At 39.1% G+C, this 23,786-nt stretch overlaps 1 protein-coding gene across 23 annotated transcripts in view; it reads left to right on the forward strand.

The window, feature by feature from the left end:
- CCDC88A (coiled-coil domain containing 88A) overlaps positions 1-23,786 on the forward strand; it is a 66,090-nt gene that overhangs the window by 14,359 nt on the left and 27,945 nt on the right. For 22 of the 23 annotated variants that reach the window (XM_017745269.1, XM_017745267.1, XM_017745268.1 and 19 more), the window contains exons 3-16: positions 1,298-1,406; positions 5,058-5,127; positions 8,757-8,815; positions 9,421-9,504; positions 10,072-10,212; positions 11,350-11,519; positions 14,348-14,429; positions 15,009-15,167; positions 16,555-16,701; positions 17,216-17,360; positions 17,955-18,139; positions 19,508-19,645; positions 21,752-22,822; positions 23,256-23,383. In XM_017745269.1, the coding sequence (XP_017600758.1) occupies positions 1,298-1,406; positions 5,058-5,127; positions 8,757-8,815; positions 9,421-9,504; positions 10,072-10,212; positions 11,350-11,519; positions 14,348-14,429; positions 15,009-15,167; positions 16,555-16,701; positions 17,216-17,360; positions 17,955-18,139; positions 19,508-19,645; positions 21,752-22,822; positions 23,256-23,383 (2,688 nt within the window). Of the gene's footprint in view, positions 1-1,297; positions 1,407-5,057; positions 5,128-5,732; positions 5,885-8,756; positions 8,816-9,420; positions 9,505-10,071; positions 10,213-11,349; positions 11,520-14,347; positions 14,430-15,008; positions 15,168-16,554; positions 16,702-17,215; positions 17,361-17,954; positions 18,140-19,507; positions 19,646-21,751; positions 22,823-23,255; positions 23,384-23,786 lie in introns of those variants that run through there. The other variant, XM_017745280.1, reaches the window with a different exon arrangement.

Raw genomic sequence — 23,786 nt, forward strand, 5'->3', positions numbered from 1 at the left:
TGTAGGGAACTTATATATAAGTGAAAAATACGTAATTTGTACTGAGAGTATGTGAAATTACCAATCAGTGATAAATTGCATCAGAGTAAGTCATGATAACACAATGTTCAGGTCATTTTTGTCTTATAGCAAATGACTCCTCTTTCTGCATTTGATTCTGACTCTAATCCTTCGCCTGTGTGTGAGTTACTGAATTCCCTTACTTTTGCACGTTCCCAGGATCATTCTCCATTGCCATAGTATTTTTTGAAGGTTGTTTTTTATTTTTTTTTCTCCCAAAGTTTGCCAGTGGCTGTTCTGGAAAGCGTATTCTGTATTCCATTGTCTAAATCATTAATGACAATGTTGAATAAAACCAGAGCCAGCAGACACATATCCCTGCAGGAAGCCCTGGTTTGACAGGGAGATGTTGGTAGTTTGTTTTTGAGTGCAGCATCCCAGCCAGCTCTCATTTATCTGATAATAATATCATCAAACAGTACAATAATACCATTAAACATCAAAAGTTACATTGTGCAACTGTATCAAGAATCTTTGTAAAAGTGAGAAACTTCACATTGGCCATCCCTTACGAAATCTTTAAACATTTCAGAGAGTGTTGTTGGGGGGTGCTTTGATTCTGCCTGGTTTTCCATGAGAAATCCCAGTGAATGGTTGTGGTGCTGTCCTGTGTGTGTTAATAGCTCGGTGTGTTACAAGGTACTGAAGAAGGGTGACTCACCTGCATTTCCTCAGATCCTCTCTGCTTTGTGAAGGAAAAAGTGACTGATTTCCTCTTTGAAGCCAAGACAAACTGGAGAAAAATCTGGTAGTATATGACACTACATGACAAAAATTCCAATTAATACTCCTTTGTTGACGCATCTCAACGATCTGTAAATATATTTAAAATAGTGTAGTGTGTGCTGGCATGATGTGTTTCATATTCATCATCATTCTAAAAGTTAAAAATTACATTTTGTTTCTTGTGCCTCATGGTAGTAAAATAACATCATGTAGCCACAAAAACTTCCCTGTCAGACCCATTCCCTGGGAATTGTGGTGGGTGCTCCCAGTTTCAGGCTGCATTGATGGCAAACAAGAGTGTGGGCCTGGCTGGCTGTGTCAAAGACACATTTCAGGCTATTTCCATCTTCCACAACTCCTTATTGATCTGTGGAGAGGAGAACAAGGCATGGTAATCAAGACGAGGAATGGCTGTGCTGGCACATTAACTATACCGTTTGTTTTATACAGAAAGCTTTAAAGATTAATGTAGTGTGTGTTTCATGTATTCTTTTTTCTTTTCTTTTTGCAGCAATCCAAAGTCTGCTAATCAGAGGATAAACAAAAAAGTAAACAATGATGCATCATTAAGGATTCAAAATTTGTCTATTTTGGTGAAACAAATAAAAACTTACTATCAGGTCAGTAATTGTTTGTTGTCTTATGTTTTGCCTGGAATTATTTCTAAACTTTTTTCTATAGTTACGGCTTTGAGGGTAACAGGAATAAGATCATCAAGAGATATTTGTATGGATGGTTGTTTATATATCTGGTCAAATTTTTTATCACTATTTACAGGTATAGGGGTGGTGTGAACACACTTTTGTATGAATGATGGTCTCTTTATAGAATAGATACTTCGTGTGTTCAATTACTCCTGTAGTACATTAAGTACTATTGGTTGGTATCTTCTGAGTTGAAGTAAGTTTTGTGCCAGTGAGAGAGATTATTACGTGTGCATTTAGTCTTGTAAATGGAATTTTTGTAAGAAAAACGTGGTGAAAGTTACTGGGCTTAGAATGAATTCGGGAATTTGTAGTAAACGCAGTGAGGATCTAAGTCAGAGCTGTGAAAGAGCCACTGAAGTTTTATGCCTTTTTTATGCTGCTCCTGTGCCTGCTGGGTGCTGAGCTGGATAGGATGTTGTACACATGGACGTGCCACAGCTGGGCACTGCAGCTGTCACCAGCGTCCCTTTAGTGTGGCTTTTAGTGCCCTTCCACACTTCCCTGCTCCTTCCTGCCAGGAGAGCCCAGACCTGGGAGAAAACCTTTGCTCTGCCTCTCCCCACACATCCTGGCCAGCCTGTGCTGCAGTCTGCTTCTCCTCCTGGGTACGCACATAGCGTGTGCTTTCCAAAACTCCGAGTGCAGTGAGAATTCCCAGCTGTCACTGCCGTGACCAACCACAGAACATCTTCCCAGCACTTCCCACCCTTCTTTCCTTGGCAGCCTCTGTGCATGGATATATGTGTTGCCTGCTAAGGCCCATGTGCTTTTCCTTTTCCTAATGGAAGTCGTTTTCCACCAGGCATTAGTGTTCCGCAACTGGTGCAACAGAAGGCACAAACACTGACAGGATTGATCTTTATTGGAACACAAAGCATTCCCTGTCCTGCACTGGCCTCATGGTATCGCCAGTCCAAGTCCTCCAGTATCGGGCAGAATTGCTGGCATTTAGGTACCTTTGGATGATTCAGGATTGTGGATGTTGCTCCAAACCTTTGTGATAGAAATAAGTTTATTAGAGCTTTTTTAAAATAAAAAAGTATTCTAATGTAAGAAATGTTAAACACAGTCACCATGCCTTCAATGGTCCAAGCTATATTAAACTGCCCTTTCAACTGTTTCACACAGTTTTCCCCCCTTTCCCTCCCCAGTCTTTCAGGGTTTTGATCACACGTGAGGGACCACGCAAACACTGAAGGGCTGGTGTTCTAGCAGGAGTAGAGGCATTTACTCTCCAAACTGGAGAGCTCCTTTGAATTCAAAATTGCTTTTTGCCTATGTAGATGTTCACTGCCCTCGTGCCTGCAGGGAGGTTTGTGCTTCGTGGTAGTGGAAGTGTTAAAGGATGGACTGTTTCACAGAGGGGTCAGTTGAGTTCCTGTCACCTGTGAAATTCCCCGAGGCAGGAAAGCTGGGGCTTGATGGATGCCTTGGAATCAATCTGAGAGGCCTCCCTTAGCCTGGGGTGAAGCAGGAGCCTCACACCCGAGTGCTCCTGAAAGCTGAGTGTACAGGCACTGTGCCTGGGGGTGTTCCCTGGGGATGCCTGGGATCCCAGGGGAGGGAACAGGAGAGCACTCACTGTACTGAGAGAGGATATTATTGTGTTGGAATCAGACACTGATGAATGTGGGAATCTGGAATTTTTGCAGTGTGTTAACCTAACTCTTAACACTTCTCATTGTGAGCTTGTCCATGCTGGTTTGTTCCATGTGTTTTTACAACTGTGGAAAACCTCCTCCCAATTTAGGGAATAATTGCATCAGTGCTGTGGATGTACTTGTCAAAAAGCCCGCACTGGTAGAATATAACATTCAAAATTAAGGTGTAATGTTAGATTGGTCAAGTTTATTTTGTTCCTGTGTCATCTTTGTTGTTCTCTGGAATTACAATTCCGGTCCTGAACCAGTAATTTGAGCGTGTACATTTCTTGGCAGGGTAAGAGTGTGGAACTGTTCTCAGCAGTTAATTCAGGACTGTGATTCTAAATTTTTGGTGGGCTTGAAAGGTTTAATCCAGTGAGCTTCCGTGACACTCAGCAGATTTGACTGAGGATGTGAAAATCTTCAGTACAATAAATGCTAATGAACTGTCAAAGTTTGTGCAAGCTAACCCAGTGCTGAGGTTTAACACCGAGTGACAGAAAAGGTGTCAGACATCTCTGGAGCAAGGCAGGGGTGTTGTAAGGAAACAGTTGATCATGTCCATACAGGGCACATATTCTGGTAACTGCTGCTCATACTCTGCTTTATGTTACATGATCAGCTTTATGATAGCATCATGGAATTATTTGAGGTACTACCAAAAAAGACCCCCAAAAAACAACAAAAAGCCACTCTAAAAATACGTGATTTTCTTTCATAGTAGCTATCGATACTCAGTAAATTCCTTATATTTTATCTGTTTTGTGTTGATTTAAAGCATTCTGTGGTGCACTTCATGTCTTGTTTCTATTTGAAAATTGTCTTTATCAAAGTCTGAGAAGTACAGGTGTCATGGTTGGTTGAAATTCATGATATTTGAGGAGGTCAAAGCTGTTTTCTCCCTCCTTATAATTTGTCTTAGGCATGCCCAGAAGGAATGTATGTTTTGCAGTCTACTATTAATCAATTCAGATATAATTTTAATGTCCTGTATTAACTGATGGGAACTTTCAAGTACAGCTGTGGCTAATAATTTCTACAGGTGTTTTTAAAGAAATACAGGGGTTTTTTTCAATTAGACCTAAAGCAAGTGGACTTGTGTTAGGTTTTTGCTTACAATATGACACCTGGTGTGTGCCTTGGACTCTTCTGGAATACATTTTTTTTGAGTAGGAACATTTTATATAGTAATGGATCTGTCACTGTGGAGAAACAAAAAGCCTGACTATAGGATGGGAATAAACATCTGGGAACAGGAGAAAGACTATTCTGCTTCAGGAGAATTAGACTCTGTCTAGACTGGGGATTTGACCCGATTACAGCCATTACAGGAGCTCCATTGATGGAATCCATGGAACAGATAGGCAGAGCTGCTGCCTGGTGTGTGGCATTTCCAAGCTGAAATTCCATGTGATTGTGCAGACAGGGGTTTGTACCTTTCTATTCACAGCTGGTCCAGTGTCACTGCAGCAAAAACCCCTGGGATTTTCACATCCACGTTTTGGTGAGGCCAAAGAAAGCGTGAAATAAAGGAAATGGATCCTTTGCAGTAGAAATGCACCTTAGAGCCAGTAAAACAAATGTGTATCAATACATTAGTCAGGGAAACATGAGCATAATAAATTTAAAGGGTTTTGCTTCATTCTGAGACTTGGGATCTCTTTGGCTTAAGATCCCTAAGCCAGCTCATTGCCACAAGAGGATTTTCCTGTGTGAGATGATTGTGCAAACAAGTAAAACAAGGCTTTTGTAGAAGTAACTTGTAAGTTTGATTTTTTTTAATTGGAGTGCAAATAATTAAGTATTGAATGTCTATGCATGAAGTCCTGAAAAATATTAAACTATTTAATGAATACTAATTTCTCTTTAGTGGGTGTTGATGTACATATGATGTAAATAATGTTTTGATTAACTTTTGTAGGAGACTTTGCAGCAGCTGATCATGATGTCTTTGCCAAATGTGCTAATAATTGGCAAGAATCCTTTTTCTGGTAAGTTTATTTTTGACTAAGGTAAAAATGTATGCTGGTGTGATAATTTATATTATTTCACTGGAAATAAAATTCCTATAGGATTGAGCCTTTCAGCAGAAGATTGTGTAAATACTTTATCAGATAAGTGGTTTAATAATGATGAGTAATGATTTAATAATGATTTTCTTTGTCCATACTAAGGGTCCACACTGTAAAAAATGTGTTCTGCCCCAGCTTCAGCCCTGGCTGTCACTAGGATTTATACTGAGCCCGAGTGCATTTCCCAGCAACCAGGGAACCACTGATGGCACAAAGTTGAAGTTTCATGTACTCCCAGCTACTGCACTTTCACCTTTCTTTACCTATGTCACCGCTGAGGGAATTGGCAGTTCAGTGCATCTCACTTGATCCAGCTCCTAATCCTTGTTTTTCCTTCCCCCAAACTCTCCTGCTTCTCTTGCATCCTTACCTGAAAAATACTGCAATTACCTTCTTGCTTTCTCCCCTGAACTGACACTGTCTTCTCCATGCTCCCACCTTCTCTGCTTCCAGCTCTGAGAGTTGCAATTTTCAGACCAAGAAAATTAGCCTGTGTGGAGCCAGCTGACTATCCACAGCCACTTGGGAATCTCTGCACCATGCTCTCAATTCCAGAAGCACGGAGCAGACACACCTGGCCTGCATGGAGCCACTATGGATTGGGCAGAATTTATTTACTTGGGTCTAATGTGTCCCAGGTGTTCTCCTCCTGATGTTCTGACACCTCAGCAGAGAGGTCAGGAACTGCTCTAACAGGCTGTGTAGCTTCCCCTGGCTGTTTTTATTTCTTTGGGATGTCTTCTCTGCCATGCTTCTGTGTCTGTGGGCCAGGGGGTTCCTCATGAGCCAGAAGAACCATCTGTGTTTCCTCACTTCTCAATCCCAGGGCACATAATGTTGGTATTTTCCGTATCCCATCTGCACATATCCCATCTCTGTAGGTATCTTGCTTTAATTCTTTTGGTTTTTACTTTCTGCTTCTGAATATTGCTGCTTTTGCTTCCGAGGTCACAGCTTTTTCAGTTTTTATATGTGCAGCTGCTGTCATATGCACCAAGAAGTGTGAATGTGGTCTCTTCCTTTCCAAAAGAGCAGAATGCATTGTGCTTTTGTAACTTTGATTCCAGACTTTCTTAAGGCTTTCGAAAGACTCCGTGGATTTGCCTAGAAACCAGATTTACTGGAAAAACAGATTAAAAAAACCCAAGGTCATAGTATTGTTTTGTAGTTGACATTTTTTATTCTGTTCAAAATACTGAGAGAAAATGTCTTAACAATATTGTGTAGTATAAGATGACATTTTATGGAAAATGCACTATCAAACCCCACAGAGATAATATTGCATTCAGTTGTATACATTCAATTTTATGGTTTGGTCATTTTTAAGGAGTTGTCTTTGTGTTCTGGGATCTGTGGTTTGGCAGCTGGAACCTTTGCTGGTGTGTGCTTTGCTCTTCTATGGGGATGTTTTTGGATTTGTGAGAAAATTTGGACTTTCCTGTAGCGTAGCCCTCACATGGAAGAAAAATTGTTATGCTTGGACAACATTCTTGAAGGTATTTCAGATCCCTGCTGGAGTTCAGTCACAGAGTTTGGACTGAACCAGCAGATAGACCTGTTCTTTTGGGTTCTATCCAGAACCTTTCCCCTTTGAAAGTTAGGACTGCTCTTGCTGTGTCAGCTTGGAAAAGGATCTCATCCCTACATGGATTTTTAAGCTTTTTTTGGGCAGTTGCAGGGAAATTAAACCTCAGTGACCTTTGGAGACACTTGCTGTGTAAATCTGGTTGCATCAAGGCAAGCCCTGGAGTAAAAGTCAATTCCCTGATAAAGACTTGGATTTGGTCCACTAAAACTTAGGCTGGAGGTGTGATTTTTCACAGGGATGTCTCCCAGTTTTTCCCCTTTGCACTTAAGGAATGATGAGTAGAGAAATCCCGGAAGATGCCAAACTGCAGATGGCAGGAGCAGATACCAGAAGCAGTTGGCTTCTGGAGGAAAATACAGGGAGAAGGCTGGAGTAGAGGTTTGGTAAAACGGGTCGGCAGGGATTTTATCAGGAAATATTTCCTGAGCTGATTGGCAGGAAGGCAGTTGGAGGAGAAAACTGGAGGACAGCAGCTACAGCCCGTGACTGTAAATGTTAAATTAAATTACAAAGGGATAATGATGAGGCAAAGGGGAAGGGGAAAGATTAAAGCAAGTTCATATTTCTGAGGGAGCAAGGCAGGGGAGGATGGAAGCCTGCGGAGGGTGGGAAAGGGATAAGAGTGAACACAGGGAGGATCAAACGGTGGCACAGGGTAGGGACAAAGTTCAGCAGCAGCTTGGAGGGTGTAGAAGAGAATCATCTATTTCTGTGGTTTTGATGGAGGAAAAGGAAGAAAAACATAGAAGATGAGGGAAGCTGAGCTGGTTCAGTATTTTGCCCTGGTCCTTCGGGGAATGTGGGGGAGAGACAAGGAATCAATATTCAGGCAGGCGTTTGAAAGCCAGTCAGGAGATGAAGAGTGAAGAGGAGCTCAGGGATTACTTAAAAATTTTAAAAGTGTGATTAATTTATTGGGATAAGTGAATGTAGGATATGAGCTGTTGGCATGGATTCCTCCTGTTCCACTATTCCTGTTAACCTTTATTGATAAGCCAGACAGGTGGAATTCCCCTTCTTCACCTGAAGCAGCTTCTGGTGAGACACATTCCGTGATGTTTTTTCTGTTTTGCCATAAAAGACTTCACAGCTCGAGCCTTTGGAACACAAAAAGTCTGAATAAATGATTAAAATTCTCCCATTTGAGTCCACATTTTTTGTAATGTGTTTATCCACCTGAGAAACCTCTCTGGAAAAACTCAAATATTCCGTGCTCATTTGGATTATACACATTATGTAGCTCCCTCCAAAAGAAGCAGCTTGAGTCAACGCCTGAACTATTTTGTCATCCTTGAAGCATTTGCCTCATGGCATTTATGTTCTAGATATAGAATATATTTCTATATTTAGTTGCAAGATGAGGACATTGTGAACGTAAAAAGTAAGAAACATTTTTATTAATCTGTAAAGAGTTCTTTAACTTAAGCTTCTTTAGGAGATTAAGATGCTTAAGGCCAGATTTGGAAACACATTTTGATTTTTTAGATGCGCAGATGAATATCTAATACAGCTTTGTAAGGAATTTAAATGAACTTGTCGCCTGAGTGAAAGAATTTAAATGAACTTGTCACCTAAACTCTTCCAGCTTGGGAGTGGCAGATAATTTAAGCCCTTTTGTAACTATCTTGAGATACTCGAGATTACCGTTGAAAACTTGATTGTAGGTCTCCAAAGCACTTCTAAAAATGTCACTCTGAAGTTTTGCTTTTTGAAGGGCTGAATTTTTTTTTCCATTTGAAATTGTTATGGCTGTTGAGGTGTTTGTTAACTCTGGAAGTTGGCAGTTAATGACGAAAAGGACTGAGCTGAAAGATGGGCTTTTCCTCATCTGGTTGTTTTCTAAAGTAGGTTAACATAAATTTTATGGAAATAATGAGAAAACCTGGTGTTTTCTGAGGTATAGGGGAAGAAGCTCCAATTAAAATTGCACAATTACCATTTTTTCTTGTTTTCTTCTTAGAACCAGGTACTGAAGAAGTAAAAAAGCTCCTCCTGCTTTTGCTTGGTTGTGCAGTTCAGGTAGGTTTAATTATGGTTGTGTCTCTATGAAATTTTTGAGTTACTGATCTCTTTTCTTATTATTTTAATACTTGGGGTGGTGGTATAAAACTTTTCTTCCTTTGGTGGTACAGCTGGATTCCTTGAAAAATCTGAACATTCTGACAATTAAAATGGCTACAACCCTACACCTCTTATTGCACAAATACCTCCAGCTGTGTATGTAGGATTTCTAATGGGTTACTAATTTCAATAGTGTTAATTTACCTGATATTGTAAAGGAAGGAAGGAAATGCTAAAGCACTGAAAATTCACTTACTGCAGCTATTTTTGTGTTTTTAATAAACCACAAAATTTGAATAAGTAACAATTTCAAGAAACCGTTTCCTTAACCCATTTCAATTTGTTTTCCTTGTATCATTTAATTAGTGTTGAAAGTTATAATTACTGTAGCATGGCATAAATTACAGATTTACTGGTCACCAGAATTATTGGATGATAATGTAGCCATGTGACCATTGCAATGTCAGCTTTATAAGTTTAAGCTCTTTGAAATACAAAAGAGGAGTGAAAATACTTGTGATTATACATACAAATGTGTGTAAAATAGATGTCTCTATTTTTAGTGTCAGAAAAAAGAAGAATTTATTGAAAGAATCCAAAGTCTGGATTTTGATACCAGAGCAGCTGTTGCAGCCCATATTCAGGAGGTATTTTGGGGTTTTTCTGCTTTTAATATTGGGGGTTTTTTTGAGATGAGCTGTTGTATTGCAGGAAGGGGAGCTGCACATGTTCAATGGCAAGTAAATCAAGTATGTGATTTGCATATTGAGTGGTTGTACTAAGCAAAAAAAGGCTTTTATTTTTTCACTCGATTCACCAAAAGATTTCATGATTGAGCATTTTTGGATTATATTTTTGGAGCAGTACCAGAAAGCAAGTTTGTTGCTTTAAGGGTTTCTTAGTTACATGCAGCAAATTTAGTTTAGTGGAATCTTTGTATGCAAATTTATTTATAAAATACAATTCCAATCAATGTATGTGGTAGGTAATTTATAATACATCATTGTCACCTTGCCAGAAGGAACAAGGTGCTGCTTCCAGATAGATGAAAACCCCCCTCCATTTCATATAATTTAATATATTTTAAATGGGTATTTTCATACCTTGTATAGAGAATTTAACCTGTAGAGTTGCAGCTGTATTTTCTTCATGCTTCCTTTCTACTCTTAAAATTCCAAGAGGAAGTTTTTTCTCTTTCATTTCACCCCATGTAGGTAACTCATAATCAGGAAAATGTGTTTGACCTGCAGTGGATGGATGTCATTGTGCTGACACAAGAGTATGTTGAACCTCTCCTGAAAAATATGGCATTGCATTTAAAAAGACTTATAGATGAAAGAGATGAGCACTCAGAGGTATGGATGTGGGTTGGTGCTTAAGAGAAATACAAGAAATCTTTTTTTTTTTGGAGATGATGCAGCTCAGGATGTTTCTAACTAACAGTTTCATTTTCTTCTGACATGTTAAAGCAAGGCTTCCTGACTGCCAGAAAGTTGTTTCAGGGAGTTCCTTTGTGCAATTTGTTAAATAAATGTAGGAAAGTTAAAGTAGGAAGGATAGCAGGTGGTATTTTCTGTGTAACTGAAATGTGAAATAACTTCAACATTCATCTGTAGCTGAAAACAGAAAATCCAAAGCTGTTTCAGCTGCATTTACCAGGAATCAATAACCCATCAATTTGCAAGCCAATCACTGAAAGCTGCCTGTTCTATTCCTGTATCCTGTCGTCCAGGTTTGAGGGGGATAAAGCAGAATCCATACCAGGAGAGGACGTGTTGCAGGCGTATCATGAGGCACAGTTGTTGTACCGTGTCAGAATCAAGGAACAGAATTGTGTTTAATAAAAATTGCAAGTTATGAATCATCTCGGTGGTCCCAGATTTGCCCCTCAGTAGAGTGCATATGTCAGTGTTGCAATTATTCCAGATATTCCTTTGACATTTTTTCCAGATCACAGCCTTGACAGGAGTAAAACAGAGGGTAGGGGATGGCGGTGATGCCTTTGTGCAAAGGAAAAAACAAAGGAAAAATACCTTAAACTACAAGAGATGTTCATATTAGGCTAACCCCTTTATTTATAGGAGGAAATAGGGATGTTCCTGTAGGTCTGATGTTTTATTTAGTTGTTAAGGATGCTGCTGCTCACTGAAGAGCACAACTTTGTTTAGAGATACACGTTTATTTTCAAGAGGTGGTGGTTTTCAAGGAATTCACACCATTCATTACCCAGTCCATTCTGAGCACTGGTCATTTTGTGGGCTTAAAAGTCTAAATTTAAAATGAAAAATAAAATTTCAGATAGCCAGATGGTCCTGTGCAAGAGCTGCAGCTCTTTGCTTTGGGTGTAGAGGTGCAAGTAGAGCTTTTGTCTTCTTCTGTGGCCAAAACCTTTCCATCATTCTGGTGCCATTCCAGTGTCTGATATGAATGATAACTCAGAGATGGCTCTGTGAATGCCACTCTGGACTTTTGCCTGTGCTCTGCTTCCCCAGACCATCATTGAGCTGTCAGAGGAGCGGGACTGTCTCCGTTTCCTGCCTCACGCGTCGGCGGCGCAGTCCCCGTGCGGCTCCCCCGGCATGAAGCGCACGGAGAGCCGGCAGCACCTGAGCGTGGAGCTCGCTGACGCCAAGGCCAAGATCAGGAGGCTTAGGCAGGAGCTGTGAGTACCAATACACACTCAAATCCTTTCAAAATGCACACTTCTAGTCCTCTTTGACCAATTCTTCATCCTTTCAAGTGGTAAATTACAGCTTTAAATGCTTCTTTTAGTTGTTGCTTCCCAGGAGGGGTGTTTTTATAATACAAGAAGATTTGTGGACCCATGGGACAAATACAACTTTTCATCTGTGTTTGTCTCTGTTTGTATTCATAATGGTATTTTGACCTAAATTTTACACTCTGGTGTCCCTGAAATTGGGGAATAAAGGTGGAAGTCTCACAAATCTCAGCCTTTTGTTCTCAAACCAGGTGGTCATTAAAAGGAGATGGTGCAGGAGGGATTCCTTCTCAGTGGCATGATTAGGTGACCTGTTTCCAACAGGAAATATTTACCTATGGTTCATTCATGGTTTAATTTCATTGCAGATAGGACAAAAACTTTCCATTAGAATGATTTCCTGTTCCCCACCTCTTTGTTCCTGTGTAAAAGATTTCTTGTCTGCACAACACGTACTTGCCCCTGAAAACTACTCCTGATTCAGTAGGTTTCTCTGGGCACTTTGTCTTCATGGTCAAGAAGCAAATCTGAGCAGAGTGAGGAGTTACTTAAAGAGAAGATCAATAACAGACCTGTGGAGAATCTGCTTCTCCCTGTAGCAATGTGTCAGTTGTTTTAGCAGAGTGAAGTGTGTGTGTGTGTTCTGAATTAAAATGCTAAATCTGAAGAGATTCAATATGTGTGGAAACAGCACGAATAAAGATTTTTTAAATTCAGCAATGGAGAGAGGAGACAGGTAAATTCAATTACAAGCTGAAGGTGGCATAAGTCGCAATTCCCAGTTTGTTGATCAGATCATTTCTAGCTGGCTGGATTAAGGATCTTGTTGATTTAGTCCGAGGATCCCCTTCCCCCACTGCAGCGTGGTCTCCATGAGGAACAGAGGACAAAAGATAGGGCTCTTTTTTCCTGATGTCTGTATTATTATGTGTCTCCTGCAATGAGCCCGCCCAGGATATTCTATAAACAGCTGCACCAAGAAAATTAGTGAAAAAATTGCTGTTATTAGTTTGATTGACAGTTAATAGATAGCCTAAACAGTGAACACTGGTATGTTCTGTATAATTTAGTCCAATCCTCTCCAGTCTGTAGCTGAAGCGTGCAATTAGGGCAACACTGATGGCTCAGAACAGTCCACATTTTGCACTCTTACTTGAATTCAGTTGGTAAATAAATTCCCTTTACATGTAGCAGTATTTTAAAATATCAGATGGATGAATTAACTTCTGTCTGCAGTATTTGGTGTTAAATGCTGCATCTATTTGATAAATTTAAAATTGCTTTAATTCCAGACTTGAAAATACTCAGCGTAAAATTTATTTATAATCTGGTTTTGGCAGTGAACCTTCATACCTGGTTTAATATGCACTGTAGCTGATGTAATTTCATATAAAAGGTCTGTAAAGATGATTTTTCAGTTGGATGCAAACCAGGGAATATAGAAACTCCAAAACTGGAAATTGCACACCTCATTTTCTGAGTGCTGAGTTCTGTGTGTTCCCGTGTAGAACAATCACAGGAATATGGATGCTGATGGAAAAGTTACAGAAATCAGGAATACATTTCTGTTTGTGCCTGGTTTCTGAGCACCTCTGGAGGGGGAGAGCTGTGACAGGGATGTTGCAGTGAGCTGTGCAAAGCTGAACCTCCTGTGCTTGTAGGCTCAGTGACCTTTTCCAAACAATGTCTGGTTGCAAAAAGATCATTCATGGTGAAATTGGCTCATTTTTAAAAACAGCTGCTCTAGTTTTGTTTGAAACATACCTATTCTTTGTTGGTATGATTGTTTTGAGATTGTATTATACATGTCAGTCCATTAAAGTCTCTTATTTCCTCCTTTTCTACTTTTGTGTCTTACTTGTATTCCAGAATGTGAAATATACAGTAACACATTTGTGTATGTAATACATCTTTTAAGAATGTTCAATATTGGCAGGTTTTTCAATAGCAAATACTTTTTGTTCTGAGGTGCAGTTGAATGTTGAACATCAGGTATTCTTTGTCTGTGAGAGAATTAAATATTTCCTTTGCACTTAGTCATGGTTTAACAAACTCATCTTTCAAAGATTGAGAAGTGAGTTGGAAGTTAAGAATGAATCCTGTAGGAATTGCAACATTCTATGTCAAATTGTTTTTAGCTCAGGTTTCTGAGGAGACTAAAACAGACACTGTGTTGTTTCCATAAAATTAAAATTCATTATGTGTTTCATGAAATTACTGAGCTTATTAAGCAGTATCTTCTTCAGCTGAGTAGACACCTAAAAACCTTGATTCTTCTCTGCAAGAAAAAAAGGAATTATGAATCTACAGAAGTGCTTTTAAAATTGGCTTTATATGATTGTGACAAGGGATTAGTGTCTGGTTCTCCTGGAAAGAATCTGGGCCTTTTGAATGTATATTTTGACATTATTCTGAGTTGACTTTTGGATGTGAATCTCCTGGTACACATTCATGTGTATTGTCTGTGGTTTGTTAGCAAAAATCCCTTACTGCAAGAATTCCTTTCTTGCACCCTGTTTTCTACCCTGCATGAGTAGGAAACAACAATTTAAAGGACTACAAAAAGACTTAACATTTAAAATATTAGATAAAGACTTAAACCAAAAGAATAACTAAGTCATAATGGCAACCCTAAATTTTATACTCTGATGTCCCTGAAATTGTGGGTTAAAGGTGGAAGCCTCACAAATCTCAGCATTTCGTTCTCAAACCTGGTGATCATTAGCAGGTTTCATGGCCATGTTTAACTGGTTTGTGTTTTCTCTTCTAAGTGAGGAAAAGACTGAGCAGCTGCTTGACTGTAAACAAGAACTGGAACAGATGGAAGCTGAACTGAAGAGACTTCAGCAAGAGGTGTGGGTTTAATAATTTTATTATTTAAAAAAAAGTTGCCACCACCAGAACAATTCACCACTCTTTCTTTGATATTAAGTATGTTTCCATGTTTCTTTTTTTTTATTTTGCACTCTGAACCTGATCTTGTGTCATTTATTCCTTTATTTGGTATATTATGATGGAAAAAAGTGTCCTGACTTAGGTTAGTATTTCTTCTCTAATATTTTTGTTTCAACAGTCAAGCAATTTGCCCCCAGTGCATCCTCTGGGAGGATTTTCTTAAAATGAAAGCGCTCTAGTTTTGTCTGGTTTTTCTTTATACTTTGTATGTCAATAATGAGGGAAAAACCCCAAAATACATACATAAATATGCAACACACAAAACTACAGTGAGTCCTTGAAAAAGGCCAGTGCAGTTTCCTTGGAAATACGTCATCTGAACGAACCCTCTGAAATATATTCTGCTGTTTCTTTGTGTTTCTCAGAATTAACTGATACCTCTCTGCATTACCCTGATTTAAACAATGAAGATCTGTGTTATCCTTTACCACGTCCTGTCCAGGCTTACCTTTATTTCTGTGTCTCCCTTTGTGCCAGAACATGAACCTGCTGTCGGATGCCCGCTCTGCCAGGGTGTACAGGGATGAGCTGGACGCGCTCCGGGAGAAGGCGATCCGAGTGGACAAGCTGGAGAGTGAAGTCAGCCGCTACAAGGAGAGGCTCCATGACATTGAGTTCTACAAAGCCAGGGTGGAGGTGAGTAAATCCAGGGAAAAAGTCATCCACAACCACCGTTTTTCTCTTGGCTGGGGCTTTTTCAAAGCTTTTTTGGAGATTAAAACATTGGGATTTGAAAAAGGGTTGCAGCTTCTTGCTCTGGGATATGGCAGTCAGATTTTTGTGACAAACTGCGGTTTTTAGGGAATTGTCTCCGTGTCTAATGGCATGGAGGTCAGCAGTGTTCACCGTAGCTCTAAGCTAGCAAGGCCAGTGGAAGCCTCTGTGAAGGATGGGTTGAGAAACCCACGGAGGAATTAATTCAAAAGATGCTATAAATATAATAATTTCTTTCTCCTCCTGTAGGTCTCCTAAGGGAAGGCAATTTTCTAAGTCAAGTGTTGAGGAAATACAGGCTGTTCACATAAATGAGTACGGGACAATGGCATAAAATACACTAAAAAAAGATGTGCCAACACCAGGCAAGGGGAACTTAGAGTTCTGCCATGAGTTAGTGATTTAGGAGTCAAATCAACATGCAGGAATTTTTCAGGCCATCATTCTGTCTGTAAATGCCAAATTTGATGGGCAAGTGCCATACGGCATAAAAATTAGTAAAGGAAAGCAGTCTGGTATACAGGATTTGACAACAGTGGAAGTTTCATTTTCATAGACTGTTTGAACTAATAAACCCCCTAAAATTTGTTTATATGTTTTCATTGCTTGTAAACTATTGTTTATTTCAAGCATACTTTAATGCAGATAGATGTTAATTAGTTGGGTTTGCTTCATAATAATTAGGAGTTAATTTAATATTTGTGTAGGGAGGAGTATGAAGGATATTTATGTGATCTTTTCTCAGCTTTGCAGCTGACTATGTGGTGAATTTTGAAAAGTTTTGTCTTTATATCATGAGGAAAATTGCCATTTATGTATTTTGCACATTACTTTCATCACATGCTATGAAAAAATCCTCTCTGTACTGAAAGCTGCTCAGGACCTTGAGAGTGGCTGGTTTTATTTTAAGATTGTGGTTGCATTTTCAGATCATGGCCTGACTTTGGGCCCAGTGGCCTATAAACCTAATTTTGGGCTGTACATGCAGGAGCTCTTTCCAGATCACAGCCCAAATCACAGAGATACTGATGGTTTAATTATAATTATCAACACCTTATTTGTTCTTAATGGCTTAGGGAGTATTCCATCTAATTTATGTCAGATTTTATTTTCATCGAAATTCATAAATTGCATTTGTATGAAATTGCTGTAAGGGTGCTTTTTATTATTTTTATTTTTTATTATTTATTTGCAGCTCCCAGTTTTAGTTTAGGTTTCTGAAATAGCTTGTGATGGTGTCAAAGTTGGTATGAGCAGGGAAATATTTTCGGTTTGGGATTTATTTTTTGTTGTTGCTCAATTTTTGCAGGAGTTAAAGGAGGACAATCAAGTGTTGCTAGAAACCAAGACAATGTTGGAAGATCAATTAGAGGGGACACGAGCCCGTTCGGATAAACTGCACGAGTTAGAAAAAGAGAATTTACAGCTAAAAGCTAAATTGCATGATATGGAGATGGTGAGTGTCAGGGGAGGGTGGCAAAGGCAACTGATACACACTGAATTTCGTTTCCATTTTTAATAAAAGCCTTCAAAATAGTGGATAGAGAAGGAATGTGATGATAAATCAGCAGAGACTCAAGAGCAATAGGATTGGTATTTTGATGTGAATATAATGAATTGTCACTTAAGTGTTGTGTTTACCCCATGCACTTTGTTTCCTAATACTCAGAGAGAAGTAAACTTTGGAAGAGTAGGGAGTGATTGCTGCAGGTTATGAGGAGAAGAGGTTCTTCTTTGTAATCTTCTTTACTGGTTGTTCCTGTTCCCTTCAAAGTTCTCCCAGCTTTTGCCAGTTCCTCCCCATCTCACTGTGTCAGCAAATCAGAAAAGAGCACTTTGCCCTTCCCTGTGACAACATAATAAAGATAATAGAATATAGATATTACTAGAATATAATAATATAGATAATAAATAGATAATAAAATACTTTGCACATATTGAGACTTTTAACCTGTGAAATAATTTTCAAGGAGCGTGATATGGACAGAAAGAAGATTGAGGAGCTCATGGAGGAAAATATGACCCTAGAAATGGCTCAGAAACAAAGTATGGATGAGTCTTTGCATCTTGGCTGGGAGCTTGAGCAGATAAATAGAACTACTGAACTTTCTGAAGGTAAACATAGTTAATGCTTGCAAAGTGATTGAAATTAAAATCTTAGAGGCAGGATGGCATTAGGAAATGAAATGTCCTTATTTCTGAAATACAGAGCGTGTCATCCTCTCGGGAAATGCTGATTCCCATGTATCCATGGAGATACAGCCTACATGAAAACTCTGTTCTTGTGATTCTTGTTCAGTGGTGTAAACCCCCTAAATACCTTGCACTTACATTCAGACTTTTGTACTCCTCAGCACAGATTGAGACTTCTTGCTTTGCTGTTCTCAAAGCTAAGGAGAAGAGCTGTGGTAACAATTTTGGTTGTTTCAGTATAACATGCTTGGATATAAACTGGATTCTGTGCAAAGCACTTGTGGAAATTTGGAGATACATCCCAAGTTGTGGGAAACAAATCTCTGCTGTGATTAGGAACTTTAGGAGAGTAGAACATACTTTAATTTTTAACATTTCTAATCCTAACCAGCTCTGGTCACCAAGAAGGCATCAGAGGGACCTTCAAAGGCTGCTAAACCCCCTACGTTTAAAAATGCAAAGAACTCAGGGTAATAAGTCACCTTTTATTTTAATGATGGTGTTTTTCTCCTGCAGTGCCCCAGAAATCACTAGGCCATGAGGTGAATGAGCTGACATCCAGCAGGTTACTGAAGCTGGAAATGGAAAACCAAAGTTTGCTGAAGACTGTGGAAGAACTGCAAAGTGCAGTGGGCTCTGTGGAAGGCAGCAGTTCAAGGATTCTGAAAATGGAAAAAGAAAACCAAAGACTTAGCAAGAAGGTAAAGGTCAGGGTGTGCTTGGATTGTGTGAGAACTGCCTAATGTTCTTTGCTATTTTCTTTCTAAAGGGTAATTTTATGAATTGCTGTTATTTTGGGTAAGGCATTTGGATAAGGGTCTAAGTGGAGTTACAGCGTTTGTAAGTTTATGGTAAAAAAAAAAACCACCTCCAAGAGGTTTTTATCTTCTTTAGTTTTGCTTGTTTATTGATGTGACAATGTGACCAGTTTATTCAGAAAGGTCTTGGACCAGTGAGGGGAAAAAATAATAATATATTGGGGATATGATGAGTAATGAAAGTGGTTTAGAATACTGGAGAACATTAATTTTGGTAATTGTGAAGCAGGAGAATGTGTGTGCAGAGGTGAAGAGTGAGGGATGAGTCTGAGCTGAAAACTTGGTCCTGTGTCCTCATTTTAGCTGGGGAAGGGAGAAGGTGGGTCAAGGAATTGATAAAGAGGGTAGTTTGTCAGGTTTAACTGTGCTGATCTGTTATACTTTACTTCTCAAATTATGGGTATCAAATAGAATAATGTAGTCAGTGGTATTTATAGAGAATAAAAATTTGAAACAAAACCAGGGACTAATTACAGTGGAGTGAAAATGTCTAAAGTTCCTAAAATAGCTTTGACTTCAGCAGCTATTTCAGGTGAAAGACTACTCTTAGAGTGGGTGAGAGATAATTTAAAAAAGACAGTAAATTAAAGAAATCCCTGCTGCATTCCATGTTCCCATAAGTTTTCTGATTCCTAAGAAGCTAGTATTTTTTGGAGCAGCCTCTGTGCTGTGCCCAGAAGGCAGCTGGGAGGTACAAAAGAAAGGAATAGGTGTAAGAAGCACACAAACATCATTCAGGTCAACTTGGTACAACTTAAATGTGACAGAAAAATCATGCCTTGGGTATTTTAAATATTAAAAAGTTTTGCTCTCTGCAAGTTGGAACCATTTGACAAAACAAACCCATATATTTAATTCCCAAGGAATCATCTTAATTATCTCTTGAAATAGTTAAGTGAGATCAAACAACATTCAACCTTCCTAAGTTAAAAGGGTCTTGGAGGAGCAATATAAATCTCACTAAAATGGAATTTTAAGAGAAAAAAAAGATGCTTGAGGAAATACCCAGAGCCTGAGAAAATCTGACCCTTTTTTTTAAAGTACTTTATAGATGCTGCGCTCTGAGCCAGGGAGAAAATTCTGGCAGGAGTAAATATATTCCCAGAAGAAATTAATGTTTCAATTAAAGATTAGAAATTTCTGTTTTATTCTTCCCCTTAAGCTTCTTTATTCATTTCTATGAGGGTGCCTTCAACCCAGCTAAGAGTGTCATTTTTAAGTACATTTCAAAACTTCTGTTTCTCTTCCCAGCTTGAAGAGCTGGAGAATGAAATTAGCCAAGAGAAACAAAGTCTTCAGAACAGTCAAAATCAGAGTAAAGATTTGATGAAAGAAAAAGCACAGCTTGAAAAGACACTTGAAGCACTTCGAGAGAACTCCGAGAGACAAGTGAGTAGCAGAACCAAAAGTTTTAATGCTGCTTTGTGCTCTGCTGGTCTCCTTTTGTAGGATTTTACAGACATAAAGGGATTGTAAATGTAGTGGATTTGCCAAAAGGACGTTTCTGCAGGAAAACAGCTTTTCTGAGAGCTGCAGCCAGTGAGAGACGTGACTCATTTCTGGCTGGGGTTTTGCTGGTGGGTTTAGAGCTTTGTGATGTTTCTAACGCTCCTGTGGCTTCCGTGGGCATCTGCTGGAGTTGCTTGGAGGGTGTAGCTCAGCCAGGAGAGAGAATTGGGAACTTTGGAGGGAAGCCAGACACCTCCCAGAGCAGGAGAAAGGTCCCAGGCAGCTGGGCAGTGCTTGGAGTAATGTTGGAGTATTGATGAGAATTCCAGCAGCCTCAGGTCCAGCTCCATAATCCTGCCTTGCACTGGGATGGGTTCCTGCTGTAATGCTGTAATCCTACCTGGATTTATTTGTGGCTGCCAAAAACTGGCATCTGAATCTTGGTAAAGATGTACCTGATGGACACTGGCACCTTCTGAGGTGCCTGCAGAGCAGACAGGTGGAAGGCAGCCACCAGGAAAAAGAGTTCTGGAAGCTTCTGGAAATGCCAGATTTAGGAGTTGAGTGTTTCAGAATTAGAACTGCAGCTAGCTTTTATAAATTCTATTTATACCTCCTGATGACATTGCCATTTAGTTTAAGTACAGTACTTTGAAATACAGAGTATTGTATTTCAGGAGATGCTGAAGATGTTTAAAGGCCCTATTTAATCAGTAAATGAAATTCCAGAAGAAAGAAAAAGGGAGAGGAAAAAAAAAAGGCTTGGCGTATAAGGTGTACTTTCATTTAAAGATACATATCTTGTTTTGGGACTGATATTTCAGTGAGACTAGTTCTGCTTAAAAATAACATGCTTAAGGGCTGATGGGTCAACAGCATCTTTCTTATCTCTTACAAATCCTGTGCTGACACTGGAATTAACTATAGGACGTTCATTTGATCTCATCCAAAACCATGGAGGCATTTGTCAGGATTTTTTGTGGAATTTGGATTATAGAAGCAGAATTCATGGAAAGTAATTCAGTGCTGTGCCAGGTGCCCCAGAGTTGTGTTTTTAGGCACCTGTTAATGAGTTTCTGGTGAATATTCCAGAGCAGTTTGTCATTGCTGGGAGCAGAGCTGGAGCTCTGTAATTAATAGTTCCATTCAGATTCCACTATGGAAGAACAGCCTATAATTTTCTCAGTCTGTTTTTCATTGCAAGCAGCACTTTTCCTTTTCTCCAAAACAGTTTATTGTTGAAACATCCCTTACACTGGGTTATTGGTGTACACTTAAATATTGATCCAAACAGTTTTACTGGATTTTGCTGTCTGGTGTTACTTGCCCAAATAATTCCTGATGATTTGGAGCAACCTAAAAAGTCAAGAAATACTAAAAATTAAGATGTGAGTTTTGCTCTTATCCTTGAGGTAGATCTGGAGAAATGTTTCCTAGGAAAATAATTCCAGTATGGTTTACTTTCTCTGAAGCTGGCTTGGAACAGAATATCCAAGGGTTCTTTTTAACTCAAAAATCAGTGTAACTTTGGTGTGTTTCTTCTCAATTTGTTGTTGACTGTGATCAGGATTCCCTCATATCCCACCCATCACCTCCACTTTTTCCGAATGAAATAAAGAGATTTTAGTGGTTCCCACACCTCCCTCCATCTCAGGTTTGGTTTAGAACTTGCCTGCAGCCCTGTTCCTTGTGGACACACAGCTCTGGAATTCACTGAGTATAAGAAAAAGCAATCTAAATACGGGTAAACACAAATGAAAATTAAATTGTCCTAAGAAATAGATAAAGCTTTGCTTGGATTTCTGCTTTATTCATTTGGGGTTTATGTTTATCTATTCATATTCAAGAGGAAGAGATTTGAAGATTTACGTTGTTGTCAAACTTGAAATAGTGTTTGTAATTCCTCACATAAATACTGGCAGAGTGAGAGGTTTTTTAACTTAAAATAAAAGGTAAATATATGATTAGTATCTTTTAGTTTATATATGAAAGCAGTTCCTTGTTGGCACATTGTTTATCACTTTACCTTTTTTCTACCCAAATAAGATTAAACTCTTGGAACAAGAAAATGAACACTTGAATCAAACTGTGGCTTCTCTAAGGCAGCGCTCCCAAATCAGTGCTGAGGCAAGAATGAAAGAAATTGAAAAGGAAAATAAAATCCTTCATGAGTCTATCAAAGAGACCAGCAGTAAGTTAAATAAGATTGAATTTGAAAAAAAACAAATCAGGAAAGAACTGGAACACTACAAAGAGAAAGGGGAGAGGGCAGAAGAATTAGAGAACGAGCTGCATCGTCTGGAGAAGGAAAATGAGTTATTACAGAAAAAAATCACCAACCTAAATATCACTTGTGAGAAGATCGAGGCCTTAGAACAAGAGAACTCTGACCTGGAGACGGAGAACAGAAAGCTGAAAAAAACCTTGGATAGCCTGAAAAACCTCACTTTTCAGTTAGAATCCTTAGAAAAGGAGAATTCCCAACTCGATGAAGAAAATTTAGAGTTACGAAGGACAATTGAATCCTTGAAGTGTACAAGCATTAAAGTGGCACAGTTACAATTAGAAAATAAGGAGCTGGAGAGTGAAAAGGAGCAACTCAAAAAAAGCCTTGAACTGATGAAAGCCTCTTTTAAGAAGACTGAACGCTTGGAAGTCAGTTACCAAGGCCTGGACACAGAAAACCAAAGGCTACAGAAAGCCCTGGAAAACAGCAATAAGAAGATTCAGCAATTAGAGAGCGAATTACAGGATTTAGAGTCTGAAAATCAGACCCTGCAAAAGAACTTGGAAGAGTTAAAAATCTCTAGTAAGCGCCTGGAGCAGTTGGAAAAGGAGAATAAGTTGTTAGAACAAGAGACTTCTCAACTGGAAAAGGATAAGAAACAGCTGGAAAAGGAAAACAAAAGGCTTCGACAGCAAGCAGAAATTAAAGATAGTACCTTAGAAGAAAATAATGTAAAAATCAGTAATCTGGAGAGGGAAAATAAATCTCTGTTTAAAGAAATTGTTGTATACAAAGAGTCGTGTCTGCGCCTGAAAGAACTGGAAAAGGAAAACAAGGAGCTGGTGAAAAGAGCAACCATTGATAAGAAAACCCTGGTCACTTTGAGAGAGGTAAACACAGAGGAGTTTCTGTTCCCATCATACTCTGTTTGTAATGTACAGAAATTATATCTGGGTTTCTGATTTGGGGACGTTTTTCTGCTTTAATCTGTGTACTGTTAACACCTTTATGCATTAGATAACCAAAATTTCTATAATCGTAGTCATGAAAAGGAAGAGTATCATGCTACTGGAACATTTCCCCTTCACTGTCATGTTCCAGACCAAATTTAAAGGGAAACTGTAAAAGAGAGAGCACAGAGAAATCATATTCTAGTTACAGTGTAATGTCTGATACAGCTGGAAGCTGACAACTGGAAGGAGAGTTGAACATGAATTATTGCAGTCATGTAAAGATAAAACGCCCTTGTCTCAGCCCTCCTGGAACTAAGACTACGTTGTTTTATTTCTCTGAAGATACTGACTGTAGTTTTTTCTGTGCAAGGACTTAGTGAATGAGAAGTTGAAGACACAACAGATGAACAATGATCTAGAAAAACTGGCCCACGAGCTTGAAAAAATTGGCTTGAACAAGGAGCGTCTCCTGCACGATGAGCAGAGCAGTGATGACAGGTGAGAATGGCAGGGCCTACCTGAGAGAGAGCACAAATGAGGGTCTTTTTTATTCATGAAGTGGTTTTGCAGACTGGTTCTGTGCATACTCTTAGATTTTTAAGGCACACTCGTAGACCCAAAATGGAACTTGATATTTTTGGAAATTAATTAGTTGATGTGCTGTCACATTCAGCTGACTGTGACAGTGACTTGCCGCTTTTTGTTGCTAAGAGACTCATTGAAGTATGTCAGGAGATACAGTTAATTATAATTAAAATGTTTTATGCTCTAGTCAGCAGCAGCAACAGTAGCAGTAAAAGATAATGAGCTCAAAGTGTTGGGGTTTTTTTTTCTTTTTTGACTGCCTGTCTGATACAAATGGTTTTTGTCACATATTGATTACCTTAAACTGCCTCACTCT

This window comes from Corvus brachyrhynchos, unplaced genomic scaffold (genome assembly GCF_000691975.1).
Source record: "Corvus brachyrhynchos isolate BGI_N302 unplaced genomic scaffold, ASM69197v1 scaffold69, whole genome shotgun sequence".
NCBI lineage: Eukaryota > Metazoa > Chordata > Aves > Passeriformes > Corvidae > Corvus > Corvus brachyrhynchos.